Genomic DNA, 26397 nt, shown 5'->3' on the forward strand with positions numbered 1-26397 from the left:
AAGTGAACCCTGCTGCAGTCCACTTACAGTGGGAAATGCAAACGGACTATCCAGCGAACCAAACAGAGGAAGTGAACCAAAGAGAGGCAGTGATGTAGAGCACAGTGCATTTTGGGTAGAAAAAAAAAAGCCAACAGCGCGAAGCGGGAAAAGTGCAGAGGTAAAAAAAGAAAATGTTGGAAAATGTCTCGTGGGCAGACATGGAGTAGTGAGGAGGTGCAGGTGCTTACCCCAAGACTGCATAAATTTGGTGTTGCTCCATTGTTTTTGTGGTGACCAAGCCAGCTGAAGGGGATGGATTTCCGTTTTCAGTCCTGGCTAATCAATGAGCCGGGTTTTCTTCTTCCTCATGCTTTTTTTCTTCCTTGTCAGTGGTCGTTTTGGGCAATACCGCCCCAAACGAGCAGCTGTTGTAATTGCATGAAGTTGTCCAGGCTGTTTGGTCCGCTTCAAAAAATGCAGTGTGAAAGTGAATCGAACCAAATGAAGGTGTGAAATTTTTCAGCAAATGAACCCCGAGTCCCCCGACTATCCTGTGTGAAATGCGCCTTACAGCAGCAGAAGTGATTTTTCTCAGCTTTGTGAAACTACTTGCTGCTGCTTGCGGCTTTAATTTTGGGCAGCAGAGCCTCAGCTGGCCAAGAAAGGGCTTAAACCCGTGATTGCTGCCAGAGGATATGGGTAACTTCTTGCTTCTTCCCAGAGTGTGTGCTTGTTGTTGGCCATCCGGTGTATTTCTGTCTGACATTCATGACCAGAAGAAACATGTAGTCTGTAACCCTAACCCTAACCCCCCATGGTAGCAGAGAAAGCCTCCTAAGATTACTGTTATAAATGTATTATCTCAGTCCTCAATAAAATCAGTTCAATAAACTAGGAAACACTGAGGAAGAGCCAATGTCAGGTTGTTGAGGAGATTCTTCTCAGACCATATTAGGTCTATAAAAACTATTGTGTTACATACAAAAGAGGTTTAAAAACTCTGATGTTCTGACCAACAATTTCTTCTTATATCTTGAATTTTCATTCATGCAGACTGTATTGATGAAACCCTCTACAGTACATACAGTCTGTGAGCAAATACAAAGTAAACTAGTTCCAACTTAAACATCCTGTCATTCAATGCTTGTTCTCTAACACCAAATTTTGAAATTGATGTAAAAATGTATGAGGGGATTGACTGTGAGAGGAGGGTGCAAGCCTCCTTCGTGTTTTTGACTGTCACTAGGGCAACAACAAAAAAAATCTGTTTCAAAATTTATCGATGATGCTGATTGTGGGAGAACAGAAAACTATTTTAATTCACCACTGCTCTCTTTCTTTCCCTCATGTTTGAATGAAACTGTAAGGAACACTAATGTAAAAGTCACCTATATCTGAATGATAAGTCAGTAATTGAACAGATAATGTCTGAAGAGGGCTTCAGATGTCCTGTAGACACAGACACACAGCATGGAAGCCTGACCTGAGCCTCAGCACTGCTCACTGAGTGCTGATCCAAAGCGACCTCTCCCTCGGTCCTCAGTTCAGGTTCTGGGTCTGCAATGGGGGCTTTAGCTTCTTCTTCCTTGTCCTCCTTCTCTCCCGCCTCACTCTCACACTGTGAGCGTCTCTTTAAAAAGGAGGAGAAGAGGCGAGAAAGGCCACGGCTGGCAGAGTTGCGGTTGCGAGGCCGGAGGTGCTCCTCCTCCGGTGAGGGTGGCCTGGGGTCCTGGCCAGCTTCCTCCTGCTGCCTCGGCTTCTTCTGGTGACTCTCCGCCTCGTCTGTTGTCATGGCAACAGCTGTGAAGACGACAGAATCAAGTTTTGAAAAAAAAAACAGAAACAACCCTGTTTATATGCTAATCCAGAATTTATTCAAAAGGAAATGTTTTATTATACTCTTGCTTTTACTATTAGGAAATGTTCAACTTAACCCTGGCCCTGATTTTGATTTTAATTTTAACTGCTTGAATACCCCTTGTGATTTTAAAGCCTGATCTGGGCTTGGTATTATTCACCTTAATGTCAGAAGTCTGCTTCCTAAACTGGATCAAGTGAAAATCTGGGCAAAATCCACTGACACTCACAACATTCTTGTCTTGTCGGAGACTTGGTTAAGCAAATCTAGTACAGACAAAGACAATGCAATTAAGGGTTATAATGTTTTCCGTTGTGACCATCCCAGAAAAGGTGGTGGCATTGCCATATATATATAAAAACAAATTTCATGCTACCATTCTATCATCAGTATCACTCAACAGGCAATTTGAATTTCTTGCCTTGAAATTGGAACCTCTTAGAGGTCATTTTTAGGTTGTTATAGACCACCGTCAGCAAGCAGTGAGGCTTTGTTATCACTGCGTAAGCAATTGTCATCCTTTGATTTTAATGAGATTCTCCTGACTGGAGATTTTAACTGGGACTGGCTGTCTATCGTTTCTGACAGCTTTAAATCTACCTGTGACTCATTTAACCTTACACAACTTATTAATGGTTCAACTGCCCAGAGAAATCATCTCTTCTAGATGAATTTTTAACAACTGCTCCTCATAAATATTCAGATATAGGTATTTTTGCAAATGATATTAGTGATCGCTGTGTCATTGCTGCTGTCAGACAAGCCAAGCTCCCTAAATCAAGATCTCATATTGTTATTAAAAGGGATTTTAAGCACTTTTGTGAGCAAGCTTTTCCTCTACGATCTGTGGGCCTTTGATTGGAACAAATCTCTCTTATTAATGATGTAGAAATGGCCTGGAAATATTTTCATGATGCTTTAATTAAAAACATAGATAAACATGCTCCTTTCCACAAATTTAGAGTGAAAGGCCAAAACAGTCCATGGTTTTCCCCCCAGTTGTCCAATTTACTAAAGGAAAGGGATGTTGCCTGGGCTAAGACTAGAAAATACAAATCCCAGGCTGACTGCTTGATTTTTAAACAGCTCCAAAATCATTTTACCTCTCTCACAAAAAAGGCCAAATCTGAGTTTTATCTTTCTAAAACTGCTAGCAACCTTAATGACCCTAAGAAATTTTGGAAAGTAATAAAATCCTTGTACAGAAATGTAGCCACAAACGAATTGCCAGCCTGCATTGTAAAACATTCACGGGCTGTAACAGATAAATCAGCCATTCTCAATTGTTTCAATGAACATTTTGCTTCATCAGGTTCCTTATGTGAATCTCAACACCCAGTTCCATATTTTCTAATTTTAGAAATAAATCTAACTTCTGCCTTCAGGCTAGGAGACACCTGATATCTGCAACTTTTTTTTACCTCTGCTGGATTATGCTGAGTAATGAATAATGAATAATGATCACTGTTTTTTTGTTACCATGGACATTGAGTCTTTATACACAAATGTACCCTTTGAGGGGGGTCTCCAGGCAGCTGAACTCTTTCTAAACCTGCGCACCGACTGCACCCCTAGCGCTCGCTGTATTGTGGACCTCATAGAAATTATACTTACATCTAACTTTTTTCTATTTGGTTCTGAATTGCATGGGAGCCAAGATGGCTCCGGGTTTTGCCTCTCTATACTGTGGACTCTTTGAAAAGGAAGTCATTTTTAATCACCACCGCAACCCATTCCTGCCATTGATCTCCAACTTGATGACATTTTTTTCATTTGGACAGGCACTGAGGCCCAACTCAAGGAGTTCCACAGCTTTATCAACACCAGCAGTCACCATTTGAAATTTACCATAGAATACGACAAACATAAGATGAACTTTTTAGATATCCTGCTGTATAGAGACTCCAATAGACTGGGCACCAACCTCTACCGCAAAAGTACTGACAGCAACTCTATTCTTCATGGACAATCGTTTCATCCCATCCCGCTCATAAGGAGTTTACCTGTCTCTCAGTTTAATTGTATCCGCCGCATTTGCAGCTCGGATGTGGATTATCATGCTCAAGCCTCTGACCTGGAAAAACGTTTTCAAGACAGACAATATAAACATGAATGGGTGGCACAAGCTCGCAGCCGCTTTGACTCTGTTTCCCAATCTGAGTGTCTGAACAATGTTAGTTCTACAGCAACTGAGCCTAAGGTTAACTGTGTGATCCAGTACTCACCTCTTGGTAGAGAACTTCAAAACATCATTCAAAAACATTGGCACATCATCAATTCTGATCCTTCACTTAAATGTTTCTCCACACCTCCTCGAGTTATGTTCAAGAGACCTCCAAACCTTAGAAACATGTTAGTGAGAGCATATCAGCCGCCTGTGACTCCACCACACTTCTTACAGTCTGTCCCCTCTGGGAATTACAGATGTGGCAACTGTACCCAGTGTAATTTCACACACAAAACCTCTACTTTCAATCATCCACGGAATGGCAAGTCTTTTAACATCAAGGGTGTTATTTCCTGCAATACCAAAAATGTTATTTATTTGCTTAAGTGTCCGTGCGGCCTGGCGTATGTTGGTAAAACCACCAGACCACTAAAAACTAGAATCTCAGAACATAGATCTAACATTAGAAACCACGACACCAGAAGTCCAGTGGCAGTGCACTTCACACAAGCCTCGCATAATGTCTCCTCTCTCAGATACATAGGTATAGAACTAGTTAAACAGCCCTCACATGGTGGCGACATTAACTCTGTCGTACTTAAAAGAGAAGCTTTTTGGATATATACCCTGGACACTTTGGCTCCCAAAGGGCTTAATGTTGATTTTGACTTGAGGCCTTTTTTATAATGTGTGTGGTCCGTGCGCTTCATTTCTATGGGTCTAGGAACTTGTCATTTGTGTTTACATTGTTCCCTCAGTACCTGGTATGATGTTGGTTTTGATTGCTTTCTGCTACTACTGTGTGAGCCATGTTTCTCATATTGTCTGCACTTGCCATAGCGCTGTGTTTGATATTTATTAGAGATGCCTCTACAGAACATTTTTTTTCCCTTTTGATATCGCATAAATTTATGATGGTCTTCACCTGAGGTTTCTCTTTATGTGATATTTAAAGTGTGTGGGATTTGTTTATATTTATATTTGCACTGCAGGCCTTATATAAGATTTTCTTATAGAACCTTCTTAAAGATTTTCTTATAGAATCTTTGTAAAGTGGTATTCTAGCATTGTTGCATTGTACTGCATTTAAAGATTGTTTCTCATCAATCAGAAATATATATTTTTCTGTTTGATAATTATTATTATTGTTCTCACACCTGTGGTTTATGACCTGATTGTGTCAGGTGACCCTAAGGGGTTGTGTGTGTATAAATGGAGGTGTATTCACATTCACTTCATGTCTGATGAAGGGCAGGGGCCCGAAACGTAACACATGAATAAATTGTTCAAGGAGCAGCTTCTGGTGTGCGGACTTTATCTTTTATTCCATACTTACCTTTTGGTCCAGCACCCAGCATTAAGTTTTTTGGGATGTGCGTGCTACTTTTACCTGTTATTGCACAGGGTAGTGACCACAGTAAAATCAGAGTATTAGCGTTTACATAGGTTACTTAGTGGCTTTGCAATCTTTGTAATAAGCTTCTGCCACTGGTGCCGAAATTTCGCGGAAAAAATCTGCTTTACGGCAGGAAACGTGCCATGTATTGCGAAACTGGTCGGTCAGCCAATCAGGGACTGGAGCTGGTCCTTACGAGGAGCTGGGCATGAGATGGTTGAGTCACGACCACAATGGCAGACGGACAAAGTTTGTAAACAAGTGAAAAACGCCCTAGCAAAAGAAAACAAGCTCCTCTGTCTGAGGAGGCAAAGAAGAGAAGAAGAGGAAAAACAAGAGTAAACCTTAGTCAGGCGTTCAAGAGATGGAGGGAGCTCTGTGACCAAAGAGGCTTCAAAACCGATGTCCAGCTAGCTTTCTTTCTAATGTATCAGTAAGTAACACGGCTAAATGTTAGCTAGACGAGAGAGGACTGTACTGTACTGGCTGCTAGTTAATTCCTAGCTGGCCAGCATCGCAAATCGCCGCAACCAGGGACCGGTTAGCAAGTGTTGGTCAGCTGACATCCTCATTGCCATTCTACAGCAGCCCTCGGACAGTGATAGCCCCCCCCCCCCCCCTCCGTTCTCTTCTCACGGAGGCAGCTATGGACGGACATCGCCCAGCTAAAGTGAACACTGGACTTTGTTTCCCTCTCAATTTGAACTCCAACTGGCCCCATGTGAGGGCAGCCTTCGCAGCTACTGGGCACCCAGCATCTCCGACCGGGAGAAGTGGAGTAAAATCCTCTCCTCTGCTCTGTTTGTCTGGTGAACGCCTCTCCTCTGTCAATACACTCTGCCAGCAATTTAATAATATTGATGCCAGTTGTAACATTTGAATGTTTTAGTAGTAAGCCATGTTCTAAGTGGGATAATGTATAGTGAGCCGGTGACTGTTGAAAAATAACTGCTGCGCATCAGGGTTCCATTCCCCTGTTGAGAGTTATTTTTCAACAGTCACCGGCTCACTATACATTATCCCTTACATGTCAATTGTTGTTTGTACTAATACTGTACACATTGGTATAATTTACTGTGAGGTGGTTGTACTGGTACTGTGCATTCTGGTATAATTATTTGCATTACTATTTGTTTTTTCTTCAGATAAATCTGATAATTGTTGCTCGGTCTCTTTACTCATTTATTTAGTAGACTGTCCACACACCTTCTCATTTTACATAGAGGTATACTGGTGGCTTTACAGCCTACATTTTATTGATTATAAATTTGGTTGTTGCGACAGTGCGAGCAACACCGCTGACACTAGGTGGTGCCAAGCTAAAAAAAAAATCCTATCTGTTGCCTCTTTAACTATAAAATGCACAGGCAGCCAGTGGAGTGAAGCCAGAATGGGTGTTATGTGCTCTCTCCTTTGTGTTCCAGTTAAAAGTCGTGCAGCAGCATTTTGAACCAGCTACCAGAGACAAAATAGAGGCATCGACTACTTTCGAATTGCTCCCTGGCAAGAATAGGTTTGACTTTTGCCAACCGCCTTAAATGATAAAAGCTGGACTTCCCGGTAGAGGTGAGTAGGGATGTCCGCCAGGACCAGGGGCAAGGATTTCTGTCCACCATGATTAAATGTAACTGGATCTTTGACCGAAAGTCGAAGGTCCAACAGCGTTTGGCAATCGTACACCAGTAGAGACTTTATCCCTTGAATGCCAAGGGTCAGAAACAACAAAATAATAAACAAAACCAACAGTGACAGAGGGCTAGCCATACACACTGGTACCATCTTGTCTAAATAAAGGATATATTTACTGCTATATTATTTCATTTATTATATTGGTACAATTCCCCCCAGTTAGAGGCCAAAACACGCAGTCTGGCACTTGGGAACAATAACACTGATTCTAATGTAAGCAACAATGTTAAGTTGAAGAAAACTATAACAGAGAATATTTTGAACCCAACTGTGTGAGTGAGCAAGGTGTAACATTTTAATTTTATGCTATAGATTTTAACTTACTTACATTTTCAGGACTTACTTACTTTTTTAAGAAATGCTCAACACATGGATATGAAAGGAGTTGGAACAGGAGTTAGAACAGGAGTTGGAAAAGTTACCAGACTGAATGGATCAAATTCTGAGTGAAACGAGCCATTTTGCATGGGCTGTGATGCTCAAAAAAGTGTTTGGCCACTACAAAATTTGGCTTCAAAGCCCAGCACACTTTCTGGGGACCTGACAGCTTCTGGTTTTTAGCCAAGCTGATTTCTCTGTTCAACTTTGAATCACCACAACTATGAGACGTTCTTAAAGTGGACATGAAATACTAAACAATATGAATGTGGTTTGTCTGATTTTTACCCTGAGCAAGATATGACACTGCAATCAAACTAGAAAACTAGATAATGCTTCACATTTTCGCCAGCAGCCACCTTTCGACAGGAGCACTGAGCACAACACCGTACTTCAGACTAGTTACATATTAAAACAACAGAGTTTGAGAGTTTTGATCAGATATACAAAACCACAAAGGTTAAATAAAAAACATTTGCCTTTGCTCTTTGAGCCGATAAGACCAAAAAAGTGGGAAGACCTGTTCCCCTGGGGTCAGATGATGGCAGCTAAAATGAGACTGAAGGGCTACCTGAATTTGACTAATGTTACATTCAATGTCAGGTTACCACACCTGACTAACCACACAAAACACTTTTCCACACCAAACGTGCTCTACAGCTGTCTCCATCAAGTTGTCAGACCACATCAACAATGCGAGATGCTCATAATGGTACGTTAAATGCTATTATGTTGCAGCTAATATAGCTAACATTAGCCCAACCCAGTGGTCATGTTGACAAACCACCTTATATCATGATCAGCATCATTCCCACCTTAAAGCGGAGTCAAATAAATGTAGAGGAACAGCCTTTTTTGAACCAGTATTATCAATGAACAAGACCCACAAGACCACCCGGGGTCAAATGTTTAGGACTCAACCCTATTACCCCAGACTGGACAAACGCTTCTTTCAGCCATCCTTAGACCAAAAGGAGGTAAAAAGTCACTTGGGATCCCTCAAGTTTCAGATGCCATCTTAAAGTATCCAGCCTTGGGGCAAAACGCTGTGATGAACGACCCACTGGTTGTTGCGAGACAATGCTTCTTTTCTCAACCACATCCTGTCCATTCGCATTGCCCTGCGGAAATCACGCCCTCCCCTCTCTTACCAAATGTTTCTGTGTGACAAAATTGAAATGTCTGTTGGAAGTGAAATTATAGTTGTTAGTAGTTGTTAGTTGAATGATGTTTTTCATATTTCCGTAAGGCAAAAATTAAGGGAATTACGAAATTAAGATTTTAATCCCTCATGTTCTGTTTTAGTTCATTATAATCAATGTGTTGAGTTTAAAAAGATCATTTCATGTATCTACTTTCATTCATTTCATTGTATTTTACAGAGAAGAGAAAGTTAAAGGCGCAATACCGCCACCTACTGGTCGATTTTAGTTCAGCAGTCTATGTTTTGTTTATTTTGAATTGAAAACTTTATTAAGGAAGTGAGAACTAGGTCACGTAGTCAAGATGTTTTGGCAGCTCACAGTGTTTATCGCCCGCTTCGGCATACATCTTGTTTGAGGTTGCATCGTCGGTATATATTATTGATATGTTTATTTACTCTCATGTGCTACGTTTAAGTGGTAAATTTAAATTGTATGCTCTTTAGTAGCTCACATCATTTACGTTTCTTTCTAGCATATTGTTGTCATTAGCTATGCTATTTTCAGCTAATATAGTGCATCTGTGCTACGTGGTGTTGTTTATTTATGCTTTATACATTTATGGACATATGATATTCATGATTTGATTATTGTTTGTCTATTTTTCTCTTTAGTTTCACACTTTGCTTCGTCAATAAACCTGTCAAACTACATGCAGAGTCCTGATTGAAGTGAAGCGTTTAGCTGCCTGTCATACATGCATAGCACGCATCAAGGACAGAACACCTCATTTAACATGGAGCCACACTGCCATCTTGTGGCGGAGTTAAAGTGGGTTCCTATAAGGAGTCCATTATTATATATTTGGAGTTAAAATATAGTTGGATTTATTAATCAACATGTTTTCATGAATATGTGCTTCCTCACTTTGTTTTTCTTTATAGGTTGCAACTATAGGTTAGTCTAGAGTGTGTGTATTTGAAACAGTTTATACGAGTACTGCTGATACACAAGGCATAATGATCGTATTCATTTTAATTGGATGTTAAAAACCAATTTTGACCATAATGAGAAGAATATGTGCATATCACACGTAACATGTAAAAGTATATGATCTCATTTAATAAAAAGCATTAAATTTCTTTTAAAATAAAGTAATAAGCCTATTTTACAACTAAGAAGATTGTCTTAGTAAACCCGCCCCCCTTTTGGCCAGATAAAAACAAGTGGGCTCGGGGGATATTTCCACAGTGGTTCTTGTGCCAAACCCAAAGGCTTTTTGCAGTGTAAGGAAACTGACGTTGGGGGCACCCACAGGACGTCACAGGCTCAACCGATCCCCCCACCACAGTGCAGCAGCCAGTTTCATTCTGCTGGAAAGTCTGGGAGTTGCAAAGTGACAGTTCGGGGCCCCAGGAGAAACGTCTGCATGATTCGCTGCTAAGAAGAGAGGTAACGAATTTCCCTCACAGGTGACCCGCTGGGCAGTGGTAAGAGCTGATGTCCAATAGGAGCTTTAATTATCTTAATCTTAATTTAGGATTCCTTAGATAAATATTTTGCGCATCCCTGTGTTCCCAATTTATTTTCACATACTCTCTTGCTATTGCCAAATTAAATAACTCACAGTGTTAATTCTTGTTTAATCCATACATACTGTTGATTTTGTGTTATTTCATATTATCCTCATTCATTTATTCAGTTGTTACCCATTCAGCTTAAATACATTGTCATTTATTGCCAGGTCACTGTCTGTGGATATTTCTTTTGAGCAGGAATTAAGATCACTGTATGGAGAATTCATAACCCAGATATTGAGATTGATTCATTATAAGCGTGCTGACGAATTAATAATTGGTTTACGGAGTTATTAATTTGATTTGTCGCTTCCCTCATTAGGAGGGTGGTGCCTCAAACTTTATTACGAGTGCAAACATTCTCAAAAAGGTATTTTCCCTACATAAAGAAACAATATGACTCACCATCAGAAGAATGGTCAGGCCAAAAAGGCTTATAAAGAATACCTCCCCTATATAGCTAACAATGAACAAACTCTTAGTACATAACAGACAGTTATCCTTGATGTAGTGTCTTGCTGGCTGTTTTTACAGTCGTAGAATGCAATATATAACATTACTCTGGGCCAGGGGTAGGCAACCTGCGGCTCCGGAGTCGCATGTGGTTCATTAGACCCTCTCCATTAGCTCCCTGTGGCTTTGACATAAAATAACGTGGAAATGATTAACAGTTATTTTTTAACATTCAGATTTTCATTTGTTATTGTTGTAGGCCTAGAGTGATTATTGCATTCTACAACTGTAAAAATGTGTAGCCTATACATCGAATTAAAAAATGTTTTAACGTTAAATCAACTAAAATGTGTCTCATGCATCTATCACCTGGTGCCTTTTTCTCTAAATGCTGCTGAACTTAAGTAGCATGGCTAGCCTGGAGTCTCTCTAGCAAGGCTATGGATTCCAAATCCAAAAAAGGGAAAGTCTTGGAGGAAAATAGAGGATTTAATAACGTGTGGACAGATTAATTTGCCTTCACCACCAACGCTGCAAAGTTAAAATACTAAATAATTATAAATTGCCCACTGCAAAGTAGCCACCTTGTGGTATCATGTTAAAGGCACTGTATGTAAGAATGTGGCCAAAACGGTTACTGCACTCAAATTCAAAATACTGCCGCGTGTCGTGTCCGCCACCCCCCCCCCTCCCCTTCCCCTCCCCCTCCCCCTCCCCTACCCTACAGATTTGAGGTTGCTGGACAGCGGCAGGCTGGAGACTAGGGATGGGTACCGAACTCCGGTATTGAACGAGACCCGGGGCTACATTCTCCAAGACCGCAGCATTGATAAGCTCTGACCTTAACAGTTCTGCTATCGGTACTTGAGCAGTCGCGTTTTTTTTTTTTTTACAAGATAAACGTTATCTTGCATATTTATCTCACCAACTCCGTCAATTATCTGTCATTGTGTCATAATTTTCGCTTTTCTCCCTGAGGACGAGAGATCTGTGTCACTCACCCTGGCTGCCTGCTGTGTGTGAGTGGAGAGAAGGGGACGGGGCTGTTGTTCCAGTGACACACACACACACACACACACACACACACGCACACAAGACAGCGCACACACCAACTCAAGCTCGTAGCTTACCTTTAGATAGATAACAATGGCGGAGAGAACAAAACGGTCAAAAGTGTGGCTTTACATTACAAGAGGTAATGCAGACACAGCGCGTGGCGGCAACGCAAGTAATTTGTCAAAACACCTTGCAAAAGTGCATCATATTCAGACGTACAGGGTTTGACTGCCCTAGCACAGCTAGTTCATTTACGTCCAGTCCAGGTTTGTAACATTATGCTAGCAGCCAACACGAAATGAGCCGTTCAAATTACTCTTTGTGGCAGGGAACGGTCCACAAATCTCACCGCACTTTAGGGACTGTTTGTTACTTATGAAGAGACTGTCAGGGGAGGAGGGTGGCTGGTTGATTTTTATTTCATTTTTTTATTTTATTTTGATCCCCCCTATGTTAATCACTTATTGATGCTGTTTTTGAAGTATGAATAAGTCAATAAGTAATTTATTCCATTGAAATATCATTGATGTACTATAGAAAAGTGATTTATCTTTTTATAAATGATAAAAGGCACATCTGCCTAATTTTTGCTGTGGTATTGTGATACTACTCAGAACCATGATATTTTCACTGGTATCGTACTGTGGGTCCCAATTTTGGTACCATGACAACACTATTATTTTATGTATTTTACATTTCAAGTTGTAAAAAGTAAAATGTTTTGTTAAAAAACTATTTTGTTGCATAATGAGAATTGAGAAAATAAAGCAATTTATGATCTTAATTTGTTTTTTTCTTCCTCAAAAAGTATTGATAAGAGTACCGTTAAAATACCGGATCAATAAGCAGTATCGATAAGAGTAGCAGTACCTTTAAAATATTAACGACACCCATCCCTACTGGAGACTGATTTGTTTGGATTTCTGGATGATGCCGTGGCAGGGCCGCGTCCTTGATCTTCGGTTTTCCAGCGGACTGTTCAAGCAAGTCCAGCTTCTCTGCTGCTAACGCTGCTGCCGGGATATAGCTGAGGAGGAGCCGGCTGCTAATGCTATGTACCCGGACACTGCTAACGCTGCTGCCGGGATACAGCTGAGGAGAAGCCGGCTGCTAATGCTATGTACCGGGACACTGCTGCTTGCCGTGCTGCTGTAGCTCAGTCGTAACTGTAACTGATGCTGAGACTCTACTGACTGCGTGACTGCTAGACAGCGGTGGGTGGCGCAACAGGCCAAAACACAAATTCAAAACATAAACATGATTTGCGGACTGTCAGTGAGGTATGGAGGAGCGAGGTTATGGATGGCCCTGAATGTGAGCAGTAGTGTTTGGAATCGGATGCGGTACTGTATGGGAAGCCACTGGAGTTGATGGAGGATAGGAGTGATGTGCTGGATGGATGGTGTATTGGTGATGATTCGGTCAGCAGCATTTTGGACCAGTTGAAGTTTATGGATGGTGGAGAGATAGAGCTGGGTGTCATCCGCATAGCAATGAAACTGTATATTGTGTTTTCAAAAAATATGGCCAGGGGGAGGAGATAGATAATGATGAGGAGGGGACCGAGGACAGAGCCCTGGGGAACACCGGAGGAGAGGGGAGATGGGACATGAAGGATTTTAACTGAATGAACTGAGTACGGCCAGTGAGATATGATGTAAACCAGTCGAGCAGTGTGTTGGATATTCCAATGGATGCCAGTCTGTTGAGGAGGATGGAGTGGGAGATGGTGTCGAAGGCTGCACTCAAGTCGAAGAGGATGAGGATGGATAAAACTCCGGAGTCAGCTGCAATCAAGAGGTCATTGGTGATTTTGATAAAGGCTGTTTCTGTGCTGTGGTGAGAACGAAAGCCAGACTGGAACTGTTTGTACAGGTTATTGCTGGAGAGGTGAGAATTAACTTGAGATGCAACGTTCTTTTCCAGAATTTTTGAGAGAAAAGGCAGATAGGAAACAGGAGGCGGAGGTTACTGAAGTTGTTGGGATCTGAACCAGGTTTCTTGAGAATTGGAATTACAGCAGCAGATTTGAGGGAGGATGGAACACAACCAGAGGTGAGGGAGGAATGGAAGATGGCGGTTATCACAGATGAGAGGGAGGGGAGGCATGCTTTGACTAAAGGGGTTGGCAGGGGGTCAAGCTGGTAAGTGGATGGTTTGGATTTCTGGATGAGTTCTGATATGTCAGCATCAGAAGGAAGGTGGAAACTTGTAAATGGTTGGGTGAGGGGGGGCAGGAGAACAGGAGATGAACTGCAGGAGGTGTGAGGGGTCAGTTGCTGGTTGCTGGAAGAGAGTCTGGTGGGCGGAGGGTGTTGGTGACCAGTGAGAACAGTGCCCGATTGTTCCCATTGCCAGCACTGATTAATTCAGCATAGTATTGTGATTTTGCTGTGGAGAGAGAGTCCTTGTAAAACAGAATATGGCTGTGGTACATTTGCTTGTGAATAGTGAAACCAGTTTTCCTGTAGAGCCGTTCCAGTTGGCGTCCTGTGGCTTTGAGTTGGCATAGATGGGGTGAAAACCAGGGGGCAGAGTGGGTGAAGGATACAGTCCGGGTTTTTAATGCAGCAAGTGAGTCCAGCAGGGTGTGAAGACCATTACTATAATGAGAGACCAGTTCATCAGTAGAGGCAGAGGAGTTGATGTTGGGGAGAGTTTCCAAACCTGATGTGAGTGCTGTTAGATTAATGTTTTTGATATTGCGATATGAGATGACCCATAGTGGTTTAGTTTTGGACAGTGTTAGGTTTGTGGTGAGAGAAATTAACATATGGTCAAAAATGGGGAGATCATTTGCAGAGCAGTTAAAAGAAGTGACACTGGAGCAGCAAACCAAGTCCAAGATATGTCCTTTTGAGTGTGTTGGGAAATCGAAATTGGTTGACAGGTTTAAACAAATCCATGTGGAGTGGACTCGTTCAGTTGGGAAAGTCATTGGGTTGTTGCCATGTCTCTGTTAGAGAAAGAAAGTCAAACTTGCGGTCCAGGAGGAAGTCCCGAAGGAGTCGTCCTTTGCCTGTGAGAGAACGGATGTTGAATAGTCCGAAGTTGACATCGCTGTGGTCGGTGGCGGTGCTAATATTAGCCGACCTGGCCAAGTTGGCTAATACACTGCGGTCCACGGTCCGACCAGAGTTCCTCGGTGGACGACGGGTTGTGGACCAGATGGAATTTATGGCAGTGGTGTCATTGATGTGGAAGCTCTGATGGGAACCGCGGTGGATGTATTTCCGACGGGAAGAGGTGCAGTATCTGCAGCAGGTCAGGCAGGTGGAACCGTAGCAGGAGGAGCTCAGCAGCCGTGTATAGGCTGCAGATAGATTTGATATAATGGACAGGACAGTCCAGACGAGCACGAAATTCACAGCCAGTCGGTTAATCCATATGATGAACGGATAAATGTAGTACCAGCAAGTAGCAGCAATCAGGTGAGGAGTGGAAGTCCGCCGACACTCCACAGGTAAACAGTTAACACACTCACTACTGAAATGTCCGATCGTTTTGATAGTGTGACGAGGTCACAATAACAACTTTGCCATGCTAATCTTGAGAATAGAGTCTATTTCAAAGTCCAGACCTCAGTTTAAAAACACATAAAAAGCCGGAGAGCAGCGGCAGCTACACGCGCCAGTGTTCAGGCTTCCCCCCTTCTTTACAAAGGCAAGAGGATCTCGGTATTCCCTGATGATACATCCTCTGTTGCCAAGAGACGAGCTGCATTTGGCGCAATCTCCGCTCCTTTCCAGGTGTGAAGTTTGGCCTCCTCTAACCAGCGACACTCAAACTGACCATGCCAGATGTAGACTCACAAGTCAGTCTTTAGAGCTTTGCTTAACTAAATGCTTGCTGATACTCCTTTTTGTCACGTATATTGTTTTCCTGAAGGGTGACACACTACAGGTGAACAGTATAAAATGGCAGTTTATACAACATTGTATTACTAAAAACATGGGGGAAATTGATAAATGACCGTTGACAGTATTTTCAGATTTATGGAGTGATAAAAAGAAATATCCAAAATTCCCTCTGTAAATACCTTTGGCTCTAATATGTCAACACAATGAAACGTTAACGTCAAAGTTTTGAACCAGGCTTTATCCAATGTTCAGAATTCTGTTCTGGAAATGTATGCTAATTAGTGTATATTTCAGTAGACAATGCCTCACTTCATTTGCATACAATATATGCACACACAATTTCAGAAAATTTGTAATATTTTTTTGTCTTAAAGTAAAACATGTTAACTAACTGTCCACCCGGGTGTGCTACTAAATTTTTCTTTGTGCTACTAAAATTTTTAACTTGCTAGCACCAGTGCTATCACTTAAAAAAGTAAGCGTACAGCCCTGCAAAGATAAGAAGGAGCTCTGTGAGGACCAGCTGGGTGTAACACCACTTGAAACACACACAAGAGGAGAGGACATATATGCAGCAATAAAAGAGATACTGAGAAACAGGGGCATAGATCTGAAGTGGATTGTGTCTGTCACCACAGATGGTGCCCCTGCCATGGTGGGAAAAGAGAGGGGGGCTGTGCCCCGGATGACAGAGGACAACCCAGATCTTATTGCTTACCACTGTCTCATCCATCAGACTGTTCTGTGTGCCTCTCTATCAGAACATTTTGCTGAAGTAATGAACACAATGATGAAACTCATCAACTTCCTTAGGGCATCCTCATCCCTTCAGCATCGCCTCCTGAGAAAATTTCTGGAAGATGTTGAGGCAAATGCCAATTACCTGCTACTGCACAACAATGTGAGGTGGCTGAGTAAGGACAATGCACTGGGACGTTTCTGGTCTGTTCGAAAAGAAATAACAGCTTTCTTAGAGCAGGTCAAGAGTCAGAAAGCAACACAGTTTTCACTGTTTCTGCAAGATGAGCAAAAGATGGATATGGTTGCCTTTTTGGTTGACATTACATCACATCTTAATGAGCTCAATTTAAAGCTGCAGGGCCAGAACAATTCAGTTGCTGATTTGATGACAGCTGTTCGCTCTTTCCAGAGGAAGCTGGACATTTTCAAAGAAGATCTTGAAGGAGAGTGTGAACACTTCCCAAAACTGCAGGAACAGATTCAGGATGAGAGAGATGTTTCTCCCTATGTTAACTTCATAAACAAGCTGATTGGAAACTTCAGTAAAAGGTTCAACAGCTTCTGCCTTGGGCAGCAGCTCCTCCTGCTAATCCAGAATCCTTTCATCATCAGAAAAGTCAGAGGATTTTCGAAGGAGGTGACACAGACATTCAAATGGGCACATGCAGGATCTCTACAGCTTGAGCTCATTGATCTGCAAGGAAATGCTGCATTAAGAGAGCATTTTGAGGCAACTGACCCTGCTACTTTCTGGCTACCCCCTTCACTCTCTATCTGTCTGTCAGTAAAGACAGACAGAGACCGAAGGGGGTGACAACATGGCTGCCACAGGGCAGTTGCGGTGTACTGGCCGTCCGCTGCCTAACAGGTATAATCTGATTAATCAACTTCAATATGAGAGGCTCATCAACTCATCGCCATTTACACAGTCGCCTACAAAATGGTTGGTGACTGCCATAATAATTACAAGCCTGGTCATCGTCCAAACCCCACACATTGTATTATGATAGGGTGACGACTGCTTCTACATCCCTGCGGCGAGAAGCCAACACGTATTATACTCAAGGACATTGTTAAATGGCTATCCCACTTCTTCCTTGACTGATAAGGGAAAGAGACACTCCACCAACCAAGGACTTTATCAAATAGCAGTATTGTTACTACTAGCCGGCAATATCGAGCTGAACTCGGGCCCGCTGTCCTGGCTACCTGCAAGTCAAGATACTAATGTTAGCCACCCAGCACAACAAAGAATGCTAGCATAACACGCCAGTGGCGCTAACAGTGAGCTGACTCACTCATGGCTACCGGCACTAACGCAGCTAATGCAGCCGGAGGTGAAAAGATTGGTGGACTTACTTCATCTGCCACCCCCAGTGTTCCAATGGGGACTCCGATGGGTGTCCCTCCACTGCAGTGGAAACCATTCTGTTGGATTTTGCTCCCTTGCGGAGAGGCGGAGAGGCGGCGAGGCCCGGGCCGCTGGTGGGACCGGGCTGGCGGCCCTTAGTGGCCCGGCAGCTGACAGTCGTGCTCCACATACAGTTGCAATCAAAATTATTCAACCCCCATTGCATATTAGGCTTATTGGCAAAATGTACAATTTTTCAGCTGTTTGCAATAAACAAAGTAGACAAGAACAGTTGAAATAGTTTAATAAAACTAATATTACCATGGTTTTTATCCAAATTCAACACAAAATGCTACTTTTAATCACTACTGCAGTCTCAAAATTATTCAACCCCCTGTCTCAAGCACACCTGGTGCAACTAATCAAGGGCTTCATTACTTCAGGTGTGCTTGAGACAGAACACATAAATACCTGGACTGGCTAGGGTTTTGTTGAGAGTGACGTTTGATTGCATGTTAGAAATATGGCTAAGTCAAAAGAATTGTCCAAAAAGTTCAGAGAAGAAATCACTGCCTTGCACAAACAAGGAAAAGGATACAAAATGATAGCAAAAGCTCTGAATGTTCCTAGAGATACAGTTGGAAGCATAGTTCGCAAGTTCAAAGTTAAAGGAACAGTGGCTACACTACCTGGACGTGGCAGAAAGAGTAAACTATCAGCGGCTGCCACCAGATTCCTGAGGAGGCAAGTGGTCAAAAACCCTTGAGTGACTGCAAAACACCTGCAGCAAGACTTGGTGGCAGCAGGCACTGAGGTTTCTTTTTGTACAATAAGGCACATACTAAACACTGAAGGGCTCCATGCCCGGACTCCAAGACGTACACTACTACTGACCCAAAAGCACAAGAAAAGTCGGCTCCATTATGCTCAAAACCATATAAATAAGCCACAGAAGTTTTGGAATTCTGTTCTGTGAAGTGATGAAACAAAACTGGAACTTTTCGTGCCTATGGAACAGCGGTATGTCTGGAGGAAGAAGAATGAAGCATATGCTGAAAAGAACACCCTGCCTACAGTGAAGCATGGCAGTGGCTCAGTGATGCTCTGGGGCTGCTTTGCTGCCTGTGGCACTGGAAACCTGCAGTGTGTGGAGGGCACGATGGAATCAGTCAAGTATCAGGAAATCTTAGGTAAAAACGTTGTGCCGTCTGTGAGGAAGCTGAAGCTTGGGCGTCATTGGACCTTCCAACAGGATAATGATCCCAAGCATACCTCAAAGTCCACCAAGGCTTGGTTTCAGAAGAAGAAATGGAAGATTCTAGAGTGGCCGTCACAGTCGCCTGACTTGAACCCCATAGAAAATCTCTGATGGGATTTGAAGAAGGCGGTTGCAAAACGCATACCCAAGAATATTACTGAACTGGAGGCCATTGCCCATGAGGAATGGGCTAAGATTCCTCAGGAACGCTGTCTGAAGCTGGTGTCTGGCTATGCATCACGTTTGCAGCAGGTCATAACAGCAAAAGGGTGCTCTACTAAGTACTGAAGATGCTTGTCATGAAGGGGTTGAATAATTTTGAGACTGTAGTAGTCATTAAAAGTAGCATTTTGTGTTGAATTTGGATCAAAACCCTTGTAATATTAGTTTCATTGAACTACTTTAACAGTTCTTGTGTAATTTGTTTATTGCAAACAGCTGAGAAATTGTATATTTTGCCAATAAGCCTAATATGCAATGGGGGTTGAATAAATTTGATTGCAACTGTAGCTCCGCGGCCTCATTGTCTCCGGTCCCCGACGCCCGGAGCAGCGACACACCAGCCGTCAGTGGGGCTGTGCCAACGGCTCCCCGCAGTTCAGCAGCTGACAGTTGGACACCACCGTCACACAACTCCTCGGCCTCAACATCTCCGGTCCCCGGCGCCCGGAGTAGCGACATACCGCCTGTCAGCGGGGCCGTGCCTACAGCTCCCCGAAGTCCAGCAGCTGGCGATCGGTCACCACGCAGCTCCTCGGCCTCAACATCTGTTGTTCTCAAATAAGCCGGAAAGAATCAATAAGATTCACAACCTTTTCACAGGACTATCAGATCATAATGTGATTTTCTTTTCCCAGAAACTCAATAAAAATCATCTCCTAACTTCACACACACGTCTGCCGCAGAAATCACCAAATCATAATTTCATCCCTAAGAACCAACAGCAAAATGTCAACAAAGCTCTCAAGGAATTAGAATGGGATCATTTAATTTCCTGCGACAACATAAACCTGAGTGCTAACTCCTTCTCTCAAAAAATTAAGGAGGTTTTGTTGTCTTTCTCCAAGAGAGGGAGCTCTAGGACCAGGCAATCCAGCTCCCTTCCCTGGGTTATTAATGAGTGTCTTGCACTGTTAAAAGTTAGAGATCAGGGCCTGTATTTATCAAGCTTCTTAGAATTACTCCTAAGAGCACTGCTAAGAGTTGACTTATGACTAAAAAAATTCTTCGTTGAAAGCTGTACTTAAAAGTTAGTTATCAAGCGTCCTACTCATACTTTTAGTGAAGTGTAGGACTGAATCTTAAGTGTCGGTCTCAGAGCTGAATCACTACAGTACTATGTGCCATAAACGGAGTTTTAGGTGACGTCACTTCCAAGTCCATAGAAATGACGAATCACTGAAGGGAATCCCTTATCTAAGAATATATAAATATCTTATAAATATCTCAGTGAATAGTTAAATGGACAATGGGAGTGTATATTTTGACAATAATCTACAAAATAATACAAAACATATACATTGGCAATGAATCAAAAATAAATGTTTCCTTATCTTTCCAATTCATTAATTAGGCAACTAACTTGAAACTGGTGTGCAGTTAATTGAGTGGCTCTATATACTGCAGCCACAGTCCACCAAGCTGAAACCAACATGGAATCAAAAAGAAAACCAAACTGGAGAGAAGAAGAGATACTATCAGATGGATGGATGTTGCTAGGGACGCTCGCATCTCCATCTCCTCCCTCATCATTGTCTGCTGGTGGGACTGGGACATTGCGTGCCTTACAAATGTTGTAAAATACGGCACACTCTGTCTGGAGTGTGCCGTATTTCTGAATGCAGAATGTGGAATCTGCGCTTCCACTGGCCAATTCCTCTCTCTACCACACTTCTTGTGCTTTTGTGTGCCCTGTGACGAGAATAAACCCTCCTATTAAACCATATTCTATAAACTTAATTAAAAATTTTAAATTTAAAACAATTAGGCATTTCGTTGGGCTAACCTGTTATAGTTCATTTGGCCTTGTGTCTGTGGCATCTGATAAGGGGTAAGAAGCCAGCGGCGTAAGGGATATCCCTTATCCCCAATTAGGTGACACCCAGGTGGCACAATGTGCCTCTCAAACAGCTGCTTCAGGCCACTTTCATTTAGGATCCTTGCATCATGGGTGGACCCAGGCCACTTGGGTACCACATCCAAGATGTTGTAGTCTGCATCAAACACTACCTGAGTGTTGATACTGTGGTACCTCTTCCTTTTTACATAAACGCTCTCGTCCACGCTTGGAGTGATGATCCTAATATGTGTGCCATTGATTGCACCGACCACTCCAGGGAAGCCAGCTATTTGCATGAATGCAGTTTGCTTCTGTTGAATTACCCGGGGTGTAGTTGGGAAGTCAATGAAATGCATGACGAGGTGAGGAGCAGTAAGGGCCATTATTGTTTCCATAACAATTTTGCTAATTGACGGTTGTGATGGCCCCAAATAATCAGCGTTACACTGTTGCATTTTTCCAGCGGCAAGATATCGAAGCATTGTGATGACCTTTAATTCTGCCGTGAAAGCTCTGCTGCATGATGTTACTGATGAGATGATGTCCCTTATTAAATCTGTGACAATAATAATACCCGCTTTGTCCAAACGATACCGTTTGATCAGCTGCTCGTCAACAAACAAAGCCAGGACATCCTTCCGCTCCCGGAACGTTCGCTCACGTCTCTCTCGCCTCAGTGCCAGCACCATTCTCTACTGGCAACTCCTAACCACTTAGGACACCTCTGGAGGTCTCTTAAATATCTGGGGGAGTAGGAGTGATTCTTAGACTTGAGAAGGTTGATAAATAGCTTTTATTCTTAAGTTTGAGAGTAGGACTAAATTTCACAAATTCTCAGCACTTAAGACTAAAATGGCACTCTAAGACGCTTGATAAATACGGCCCCAGCTGCTCAAGACTTCACTGAAAACTGGTCTAATCATTGACCGTCATAAATTTACATCAGCATGCAATAAAGTAACATTAGCATTACGAAAAGCTAAAGCAAACTTCTTTTTAAACATAATTGAGAGTGCAAAAGGAAACTCAAAAAAAGTGTGGAAAGAGATCGATAACCTAACCGGCCGACAGACCAAACAGAGCAGTAAAGGACTGGAACTAAACATCAAGAATCAATTAGTGAAAAATCCTGTCACCTTGGCTGCAGAATTTAATTCTTTTTTTTTATGAATTCTGTTCAAGAAATATCAAGCCTGTTCACTGCACCTGACTGTGTTTATCATCCTGTCAATTGTGAGCAGCCTGTTTTCAACATAACCGAAATCTCTGAAAGAGAGGTAATGAAAATTATTTGCTCTCTTAACAAATCTAATGCAAAGGATGACTATGGATTTGACACTAACTTCTTAAAACTTCATACAGAGTCTCTGGTTTGTCCCATCATGCAGCTGATAAATCTGTCTATCAGGCATTCTGTAGTCCCGATTAACTGGAAGGTGAGCATGGTAAATCCAATCTTCAAATCAGGAAGCAAATCTGAAATCAGCAACTATAGACCAATCAGTATTCTCCCTGTCATCTCCAAAATAATGGAAAAATGGGTGGCTAAACAGTTAGTAGAACATCTCAATGACGGTTACACAGCATTACATCCGATGCAGTTTGGCTTCCGGGCTCACCATTCCACAGAGTCGGCCATAAGTATGTTTATTGAGAAAATCAAGTGTCTCCTGGATAGGAACAGCCGTGTGGGAGCTGTTTTCTTGGATCTCAAAAGGGCCTTTGACACCGTTGACCACTGAGTACTGTTAGCTAAGTTGTCGAAATGTAATTTTTCTGCACAGGCCCTCACTTGGTTTTGATCTTATCTTGCTGATAGAAAGCAGTGTGTGGTCGTTGGCGGTGTCAATCGCCCTTACCTGGACTGTCCAGTAGGGGTCCCTCAGGGATCCATTCTTGGACCTATTTTGTTTTCTTTGTACATAAATGATTTCTTTGATGTCTGTAAGGGTGTCAGTGCACAGTTGTATGCGGATGATGCGGTCATTTTCACCCCTGCGAAAAACACGACAGAGGCTGCCCAAATACTCACAACAGTGAGTATTCATGTCTTTCGCTAAACATCAAAAAAAGTGTCTGTATGTTTTTTGCTAAAAAGCAGACAAAGGCTGATCATTCTGGTGTGTTTCTGGGAGGGGAGGAGCTCGCTTTGGTGAACAAGTTCAGGTACTTGGGGGTCATCCTGGACTCGACACTCTCATTCAGGAAGCACATCAAAAAAGTGTCTAACTCTGTCAAATACAACCTGGCTAATTTCAGACAAATCAGGAACTCTCTAACTACCAGTGCAGCTCTGATGTTTTTACATTGTATGATTCTCTCTCATATAGACTACTGCTTAACAAGCTGGTCTCTGGCATGTACAACAGCACTTAAACCAATAGAATCTCTCTACAAGAAAGCCCTAAAGACTCTGGATAAAAAACCCTCCTCCTTCTATATCTGCAAGACCCTCAAAAAATCACAATTTTTTTAAGTTTCCATACTTTTAAAACCTTTAGATTTGCCTGCTTTGTGTATTAAAGTCTCCATGGTCTTGCTCCACCGCCACTGAACGAATGTGTTGTCTGTTATGGGGGGGAACATCTGGAACAGTCTTCCCTCCACAATAACACAATAAGGGAATGCCCCACATACTCTTCTTTTAAAGGACATCTAAAACAATGGCTCAAATCAAATCAAAAGTGCGAGCACTAACTGGACTAAAGGACATCTTAAACAATGGCTCAAATCAAATCAAAAGTGCAACCACTAACTGGACTTCAGTCCACTCGAACATTATTTTCTATTGTTTTATTTTATCCTGTCTGGGTCTGGTATCCTTCTGTTTGTATAATGATTTGTCTTGTGTCTGTTGTCTTCTCTATTTGTATTTTATCTATTTATCTGCTGTCTCCTCCATTTCTATTCTTTCTATTTATTTATTTATTTATTAGGGACTACGGATGCAAATTAGCAACTTTGCTACAATCCGGCATGTTTACAGAGATGTTTGATCAATGTTCATTAATGTGCACTGTCCCTATCCAAATAAACTATCCAAATAAACTACAGACTGTGTCTGAGAGTGTGTTCCCTGGTCTAACCAAAGTAGCACTGCACACCTTGACTATGTTTGGATCGACTTACAGCTGTGAGTCAGCTTTTTCCACTATGAACATTATCAAAAACAAGCACTGTTCTAGGCTCACCAATGAACACCTACATATCTGCATGAGAATGGCCCTGACTCCATTCCAACCAAGATTTAAATTACTGGCAGGGCAGTCATGTGCCCATTTCTCTCATTAAGAAAAGTTAAAAAAGAATAATTAAAAGAGAAAAGGTGGTGTTGAAAGCTCTGTCTGCACTTTTTTCCGAAAAGAGCCACTTTTTATTTATTGTTTTCTGAAGATGTTGACTTTTTTTTTTACTTGAAAAGTAGGCCTTCAGTTTTTTTAGGCTGGGACCTCTTTAATTAAGAAAAAATAGAAAAATGTTTAGTCAATGCTCTGTTTGCACTTGTTTTTTCCTAAAAGAGCCACTTTTTATTTATTGTTTTCTGAAGATGTTGACTTTTTTTACTTGAAGTGTATGCCATCAATTCTTTAGGCTGGGACCTCTGTAATTTAAGAGAAAAAAGGGTTATTCGGCTCTGTTTGCACTTTGTTTTTAATTTTATTCTGAGGTTTCTGTTTTCTTTCATCTGAAATAAAGGCCTTACATTTATTTGCCTGGGACTACTTTTATTTATGGTAAAAGAGCTAGCTGTGAACTCAGTTAAACATTTCCTGCATTGAAAATTGACAATAAATATTGTTGAAACCATATGAAAATGTGGACATAGGGGAAGGCTATAAGATATATATATATATATATACCCCTGTTCTACAACCTAGATAAGTTTGGCTTTGGTAAGAACTTTATCTCATGGGTGAAGCTATTGTATTCATCCCCCCTAGCCTTAGTGAGGACTAATAACATCCAGTCAGTATACTTTCCCCTACACCATTCCACCCGGCAGGGCTGTTCCTTAAGCCCTCTTTTATTTGCCTTAGCTGTTGAACCCCTTTTTATTGCGCTTTGTTGTGACCCTCATATTACAGGTGTTTTCAGGAATGGACTGGAACAAAGAGTCTCCCTATATGCAGATGATCTTCTTCTTTATATTTCCAACTTCTCAGTGTCTATACCTGCGGCTCTCACTATTCTTAACTCATTTGGTGCCATATCCAGTTATAAATTGAACTTAAATAAAAGCGTCCAAGTAACTGGCAAATTTAGAGACCTTTATGAACCTAATTTTGCTTCCCCTTTTGATTCATGTACAAGAGGATTTTGACAGATGGTCAGTGTTGAATTTGTCTTTAGCTGCTCGAAGTAATTCCATCAAGATGAACACTCTCCCCAAATTCCTGTATTTTTTTCAGTGTGTACCTATTTTCCTCACCCAAATTTTTTTCAGAAAAATTGACTCCATAAGTTTAGAAATTATTTGGAACAAAGGATAAGCTAACAGTTTTTACAGAGGCCAAAGGCGCTGGGAGGGATGGCTTTACCAAATTTCTGATTTTATTATTGGGCAGCCAATCTTAGAATAATACAATTCTGGTTGCAGTGTAACTCATATCCTTCTCCCCCTATCTGGCTAAAAATGGAGGATGCCTCCTGTGGGCCGGTGTCACTTTCAGCATTGGCTCATTCTCCTATGAAGAGTCCCTGTTCTGACTACACAAACAATATAACTGTCAAAACATCCTTGAGAATGTGGCATCAGTTCAGACGTTGTTTTGGTCTTTAATCATACCCTACATTATCCCCAATAACAGCAAATCATGCCTTTCCTCCATCTTTGATAGATGGTGCATTTACAATTTGGTCCACCCTAGGCATTAAATCAATTAGAGACATATATTTTAATAATACCTTTGCTTATTTTCAACAGATATCTGGAAAATTTGCCCTACCTAAACAACACTTCTTTAGATATCTTCAGATTCGTAGTTTTGTTAGTAGTAAATTCCCTTAATTCCCTAATTTGCCAGTTGATTCACCTTTGGACACATTCCTCAAGCCAGTATCCACCCTGAAAAGAATGTTGTCATATGCTCAAATTCATTTCCTCCAGCTAGTCTCTTTAAACTCTATTAAAACACTTTGGGAAGTGGATCTAGGCGAGGAGATTTCTGAGGAACTTTGGGAGGGTGTCCTTGATAAAATGTACAAATCATCTATATGTGCAAAACATGGACTGATCCAGTGCAAAATAATACTGAGCTCATTTCACAAAGGTTAGGCTCTCTAACATCTATAAAGATGTGAACCCAACTTGTGACAGGTGTAGTCAGGCACCAGCGAGCCATGTACACATGTTCTGGTCTTGTCCTGCATTACAGACATACTGGGGGGAAATTTTAAGATCACTGACAAGGGTTACTGGAAAATCTGTTG

General features: G+C 41.9%; 2 protein-coding genes across 19 annotated transcripts in view; one reads left to right on the top strand and one right to left on the bottom strand.

Moving 5' to 3' along the window:
* epb41a (erythrocyte membrane protein band 4.1a) overlaps positions 1-26397 on the bottom strand; it is a 253745-nt gene that overhangs the window by 189991 nt on the left and 37357 nt on the right. For all 18 annotated transcript variants that reach the window (XM_033641650.2, XM_033641615.2, XM_078176107.1 and 15 more), the window contains exon 2: positions 1466-1782. In XM_033641650.2, coding sequence (XP_033497541.1) covers positions 1466-1774 — 309 coding nt within the window. In that variant the 5' untranslated portion in view covers positions 1775-1782. The remainder of the gene's footprint in view (positions 1-1465; positions 1783-26397) is intronic.
* LOC144467292 (general transcription factor II-I repeat domain-containing protein 2A-like) lies at positions 13389-17113 on the top strand. Its single transcript, XM_078175519.1, has 3 exons — positions 13389-13505; positions 14662-14719; positions 16011-17113. Exons 1-3 carry the CDS (start codon positions 13389-13391, stop codon positions 17111-17113), a joined length of 1278 nt encoding a protein of 425 aa, XP_078031645.1.

The sequence above is a fragment of the Epinephelus lanceolatus genome, chromosome 16, assembly GCF_041903045.1.
Source record: "Epinephelus lanceolatus isolate andai-2023 chromosome 16, ASM4190304v1, whole genome shotgun sequence".
NCBI lineage: Eukaryota > Metazoa > Chordata > Actinopteri > Perciformes > Serranidae > Epinephelus > Epinephelus lanceolatus.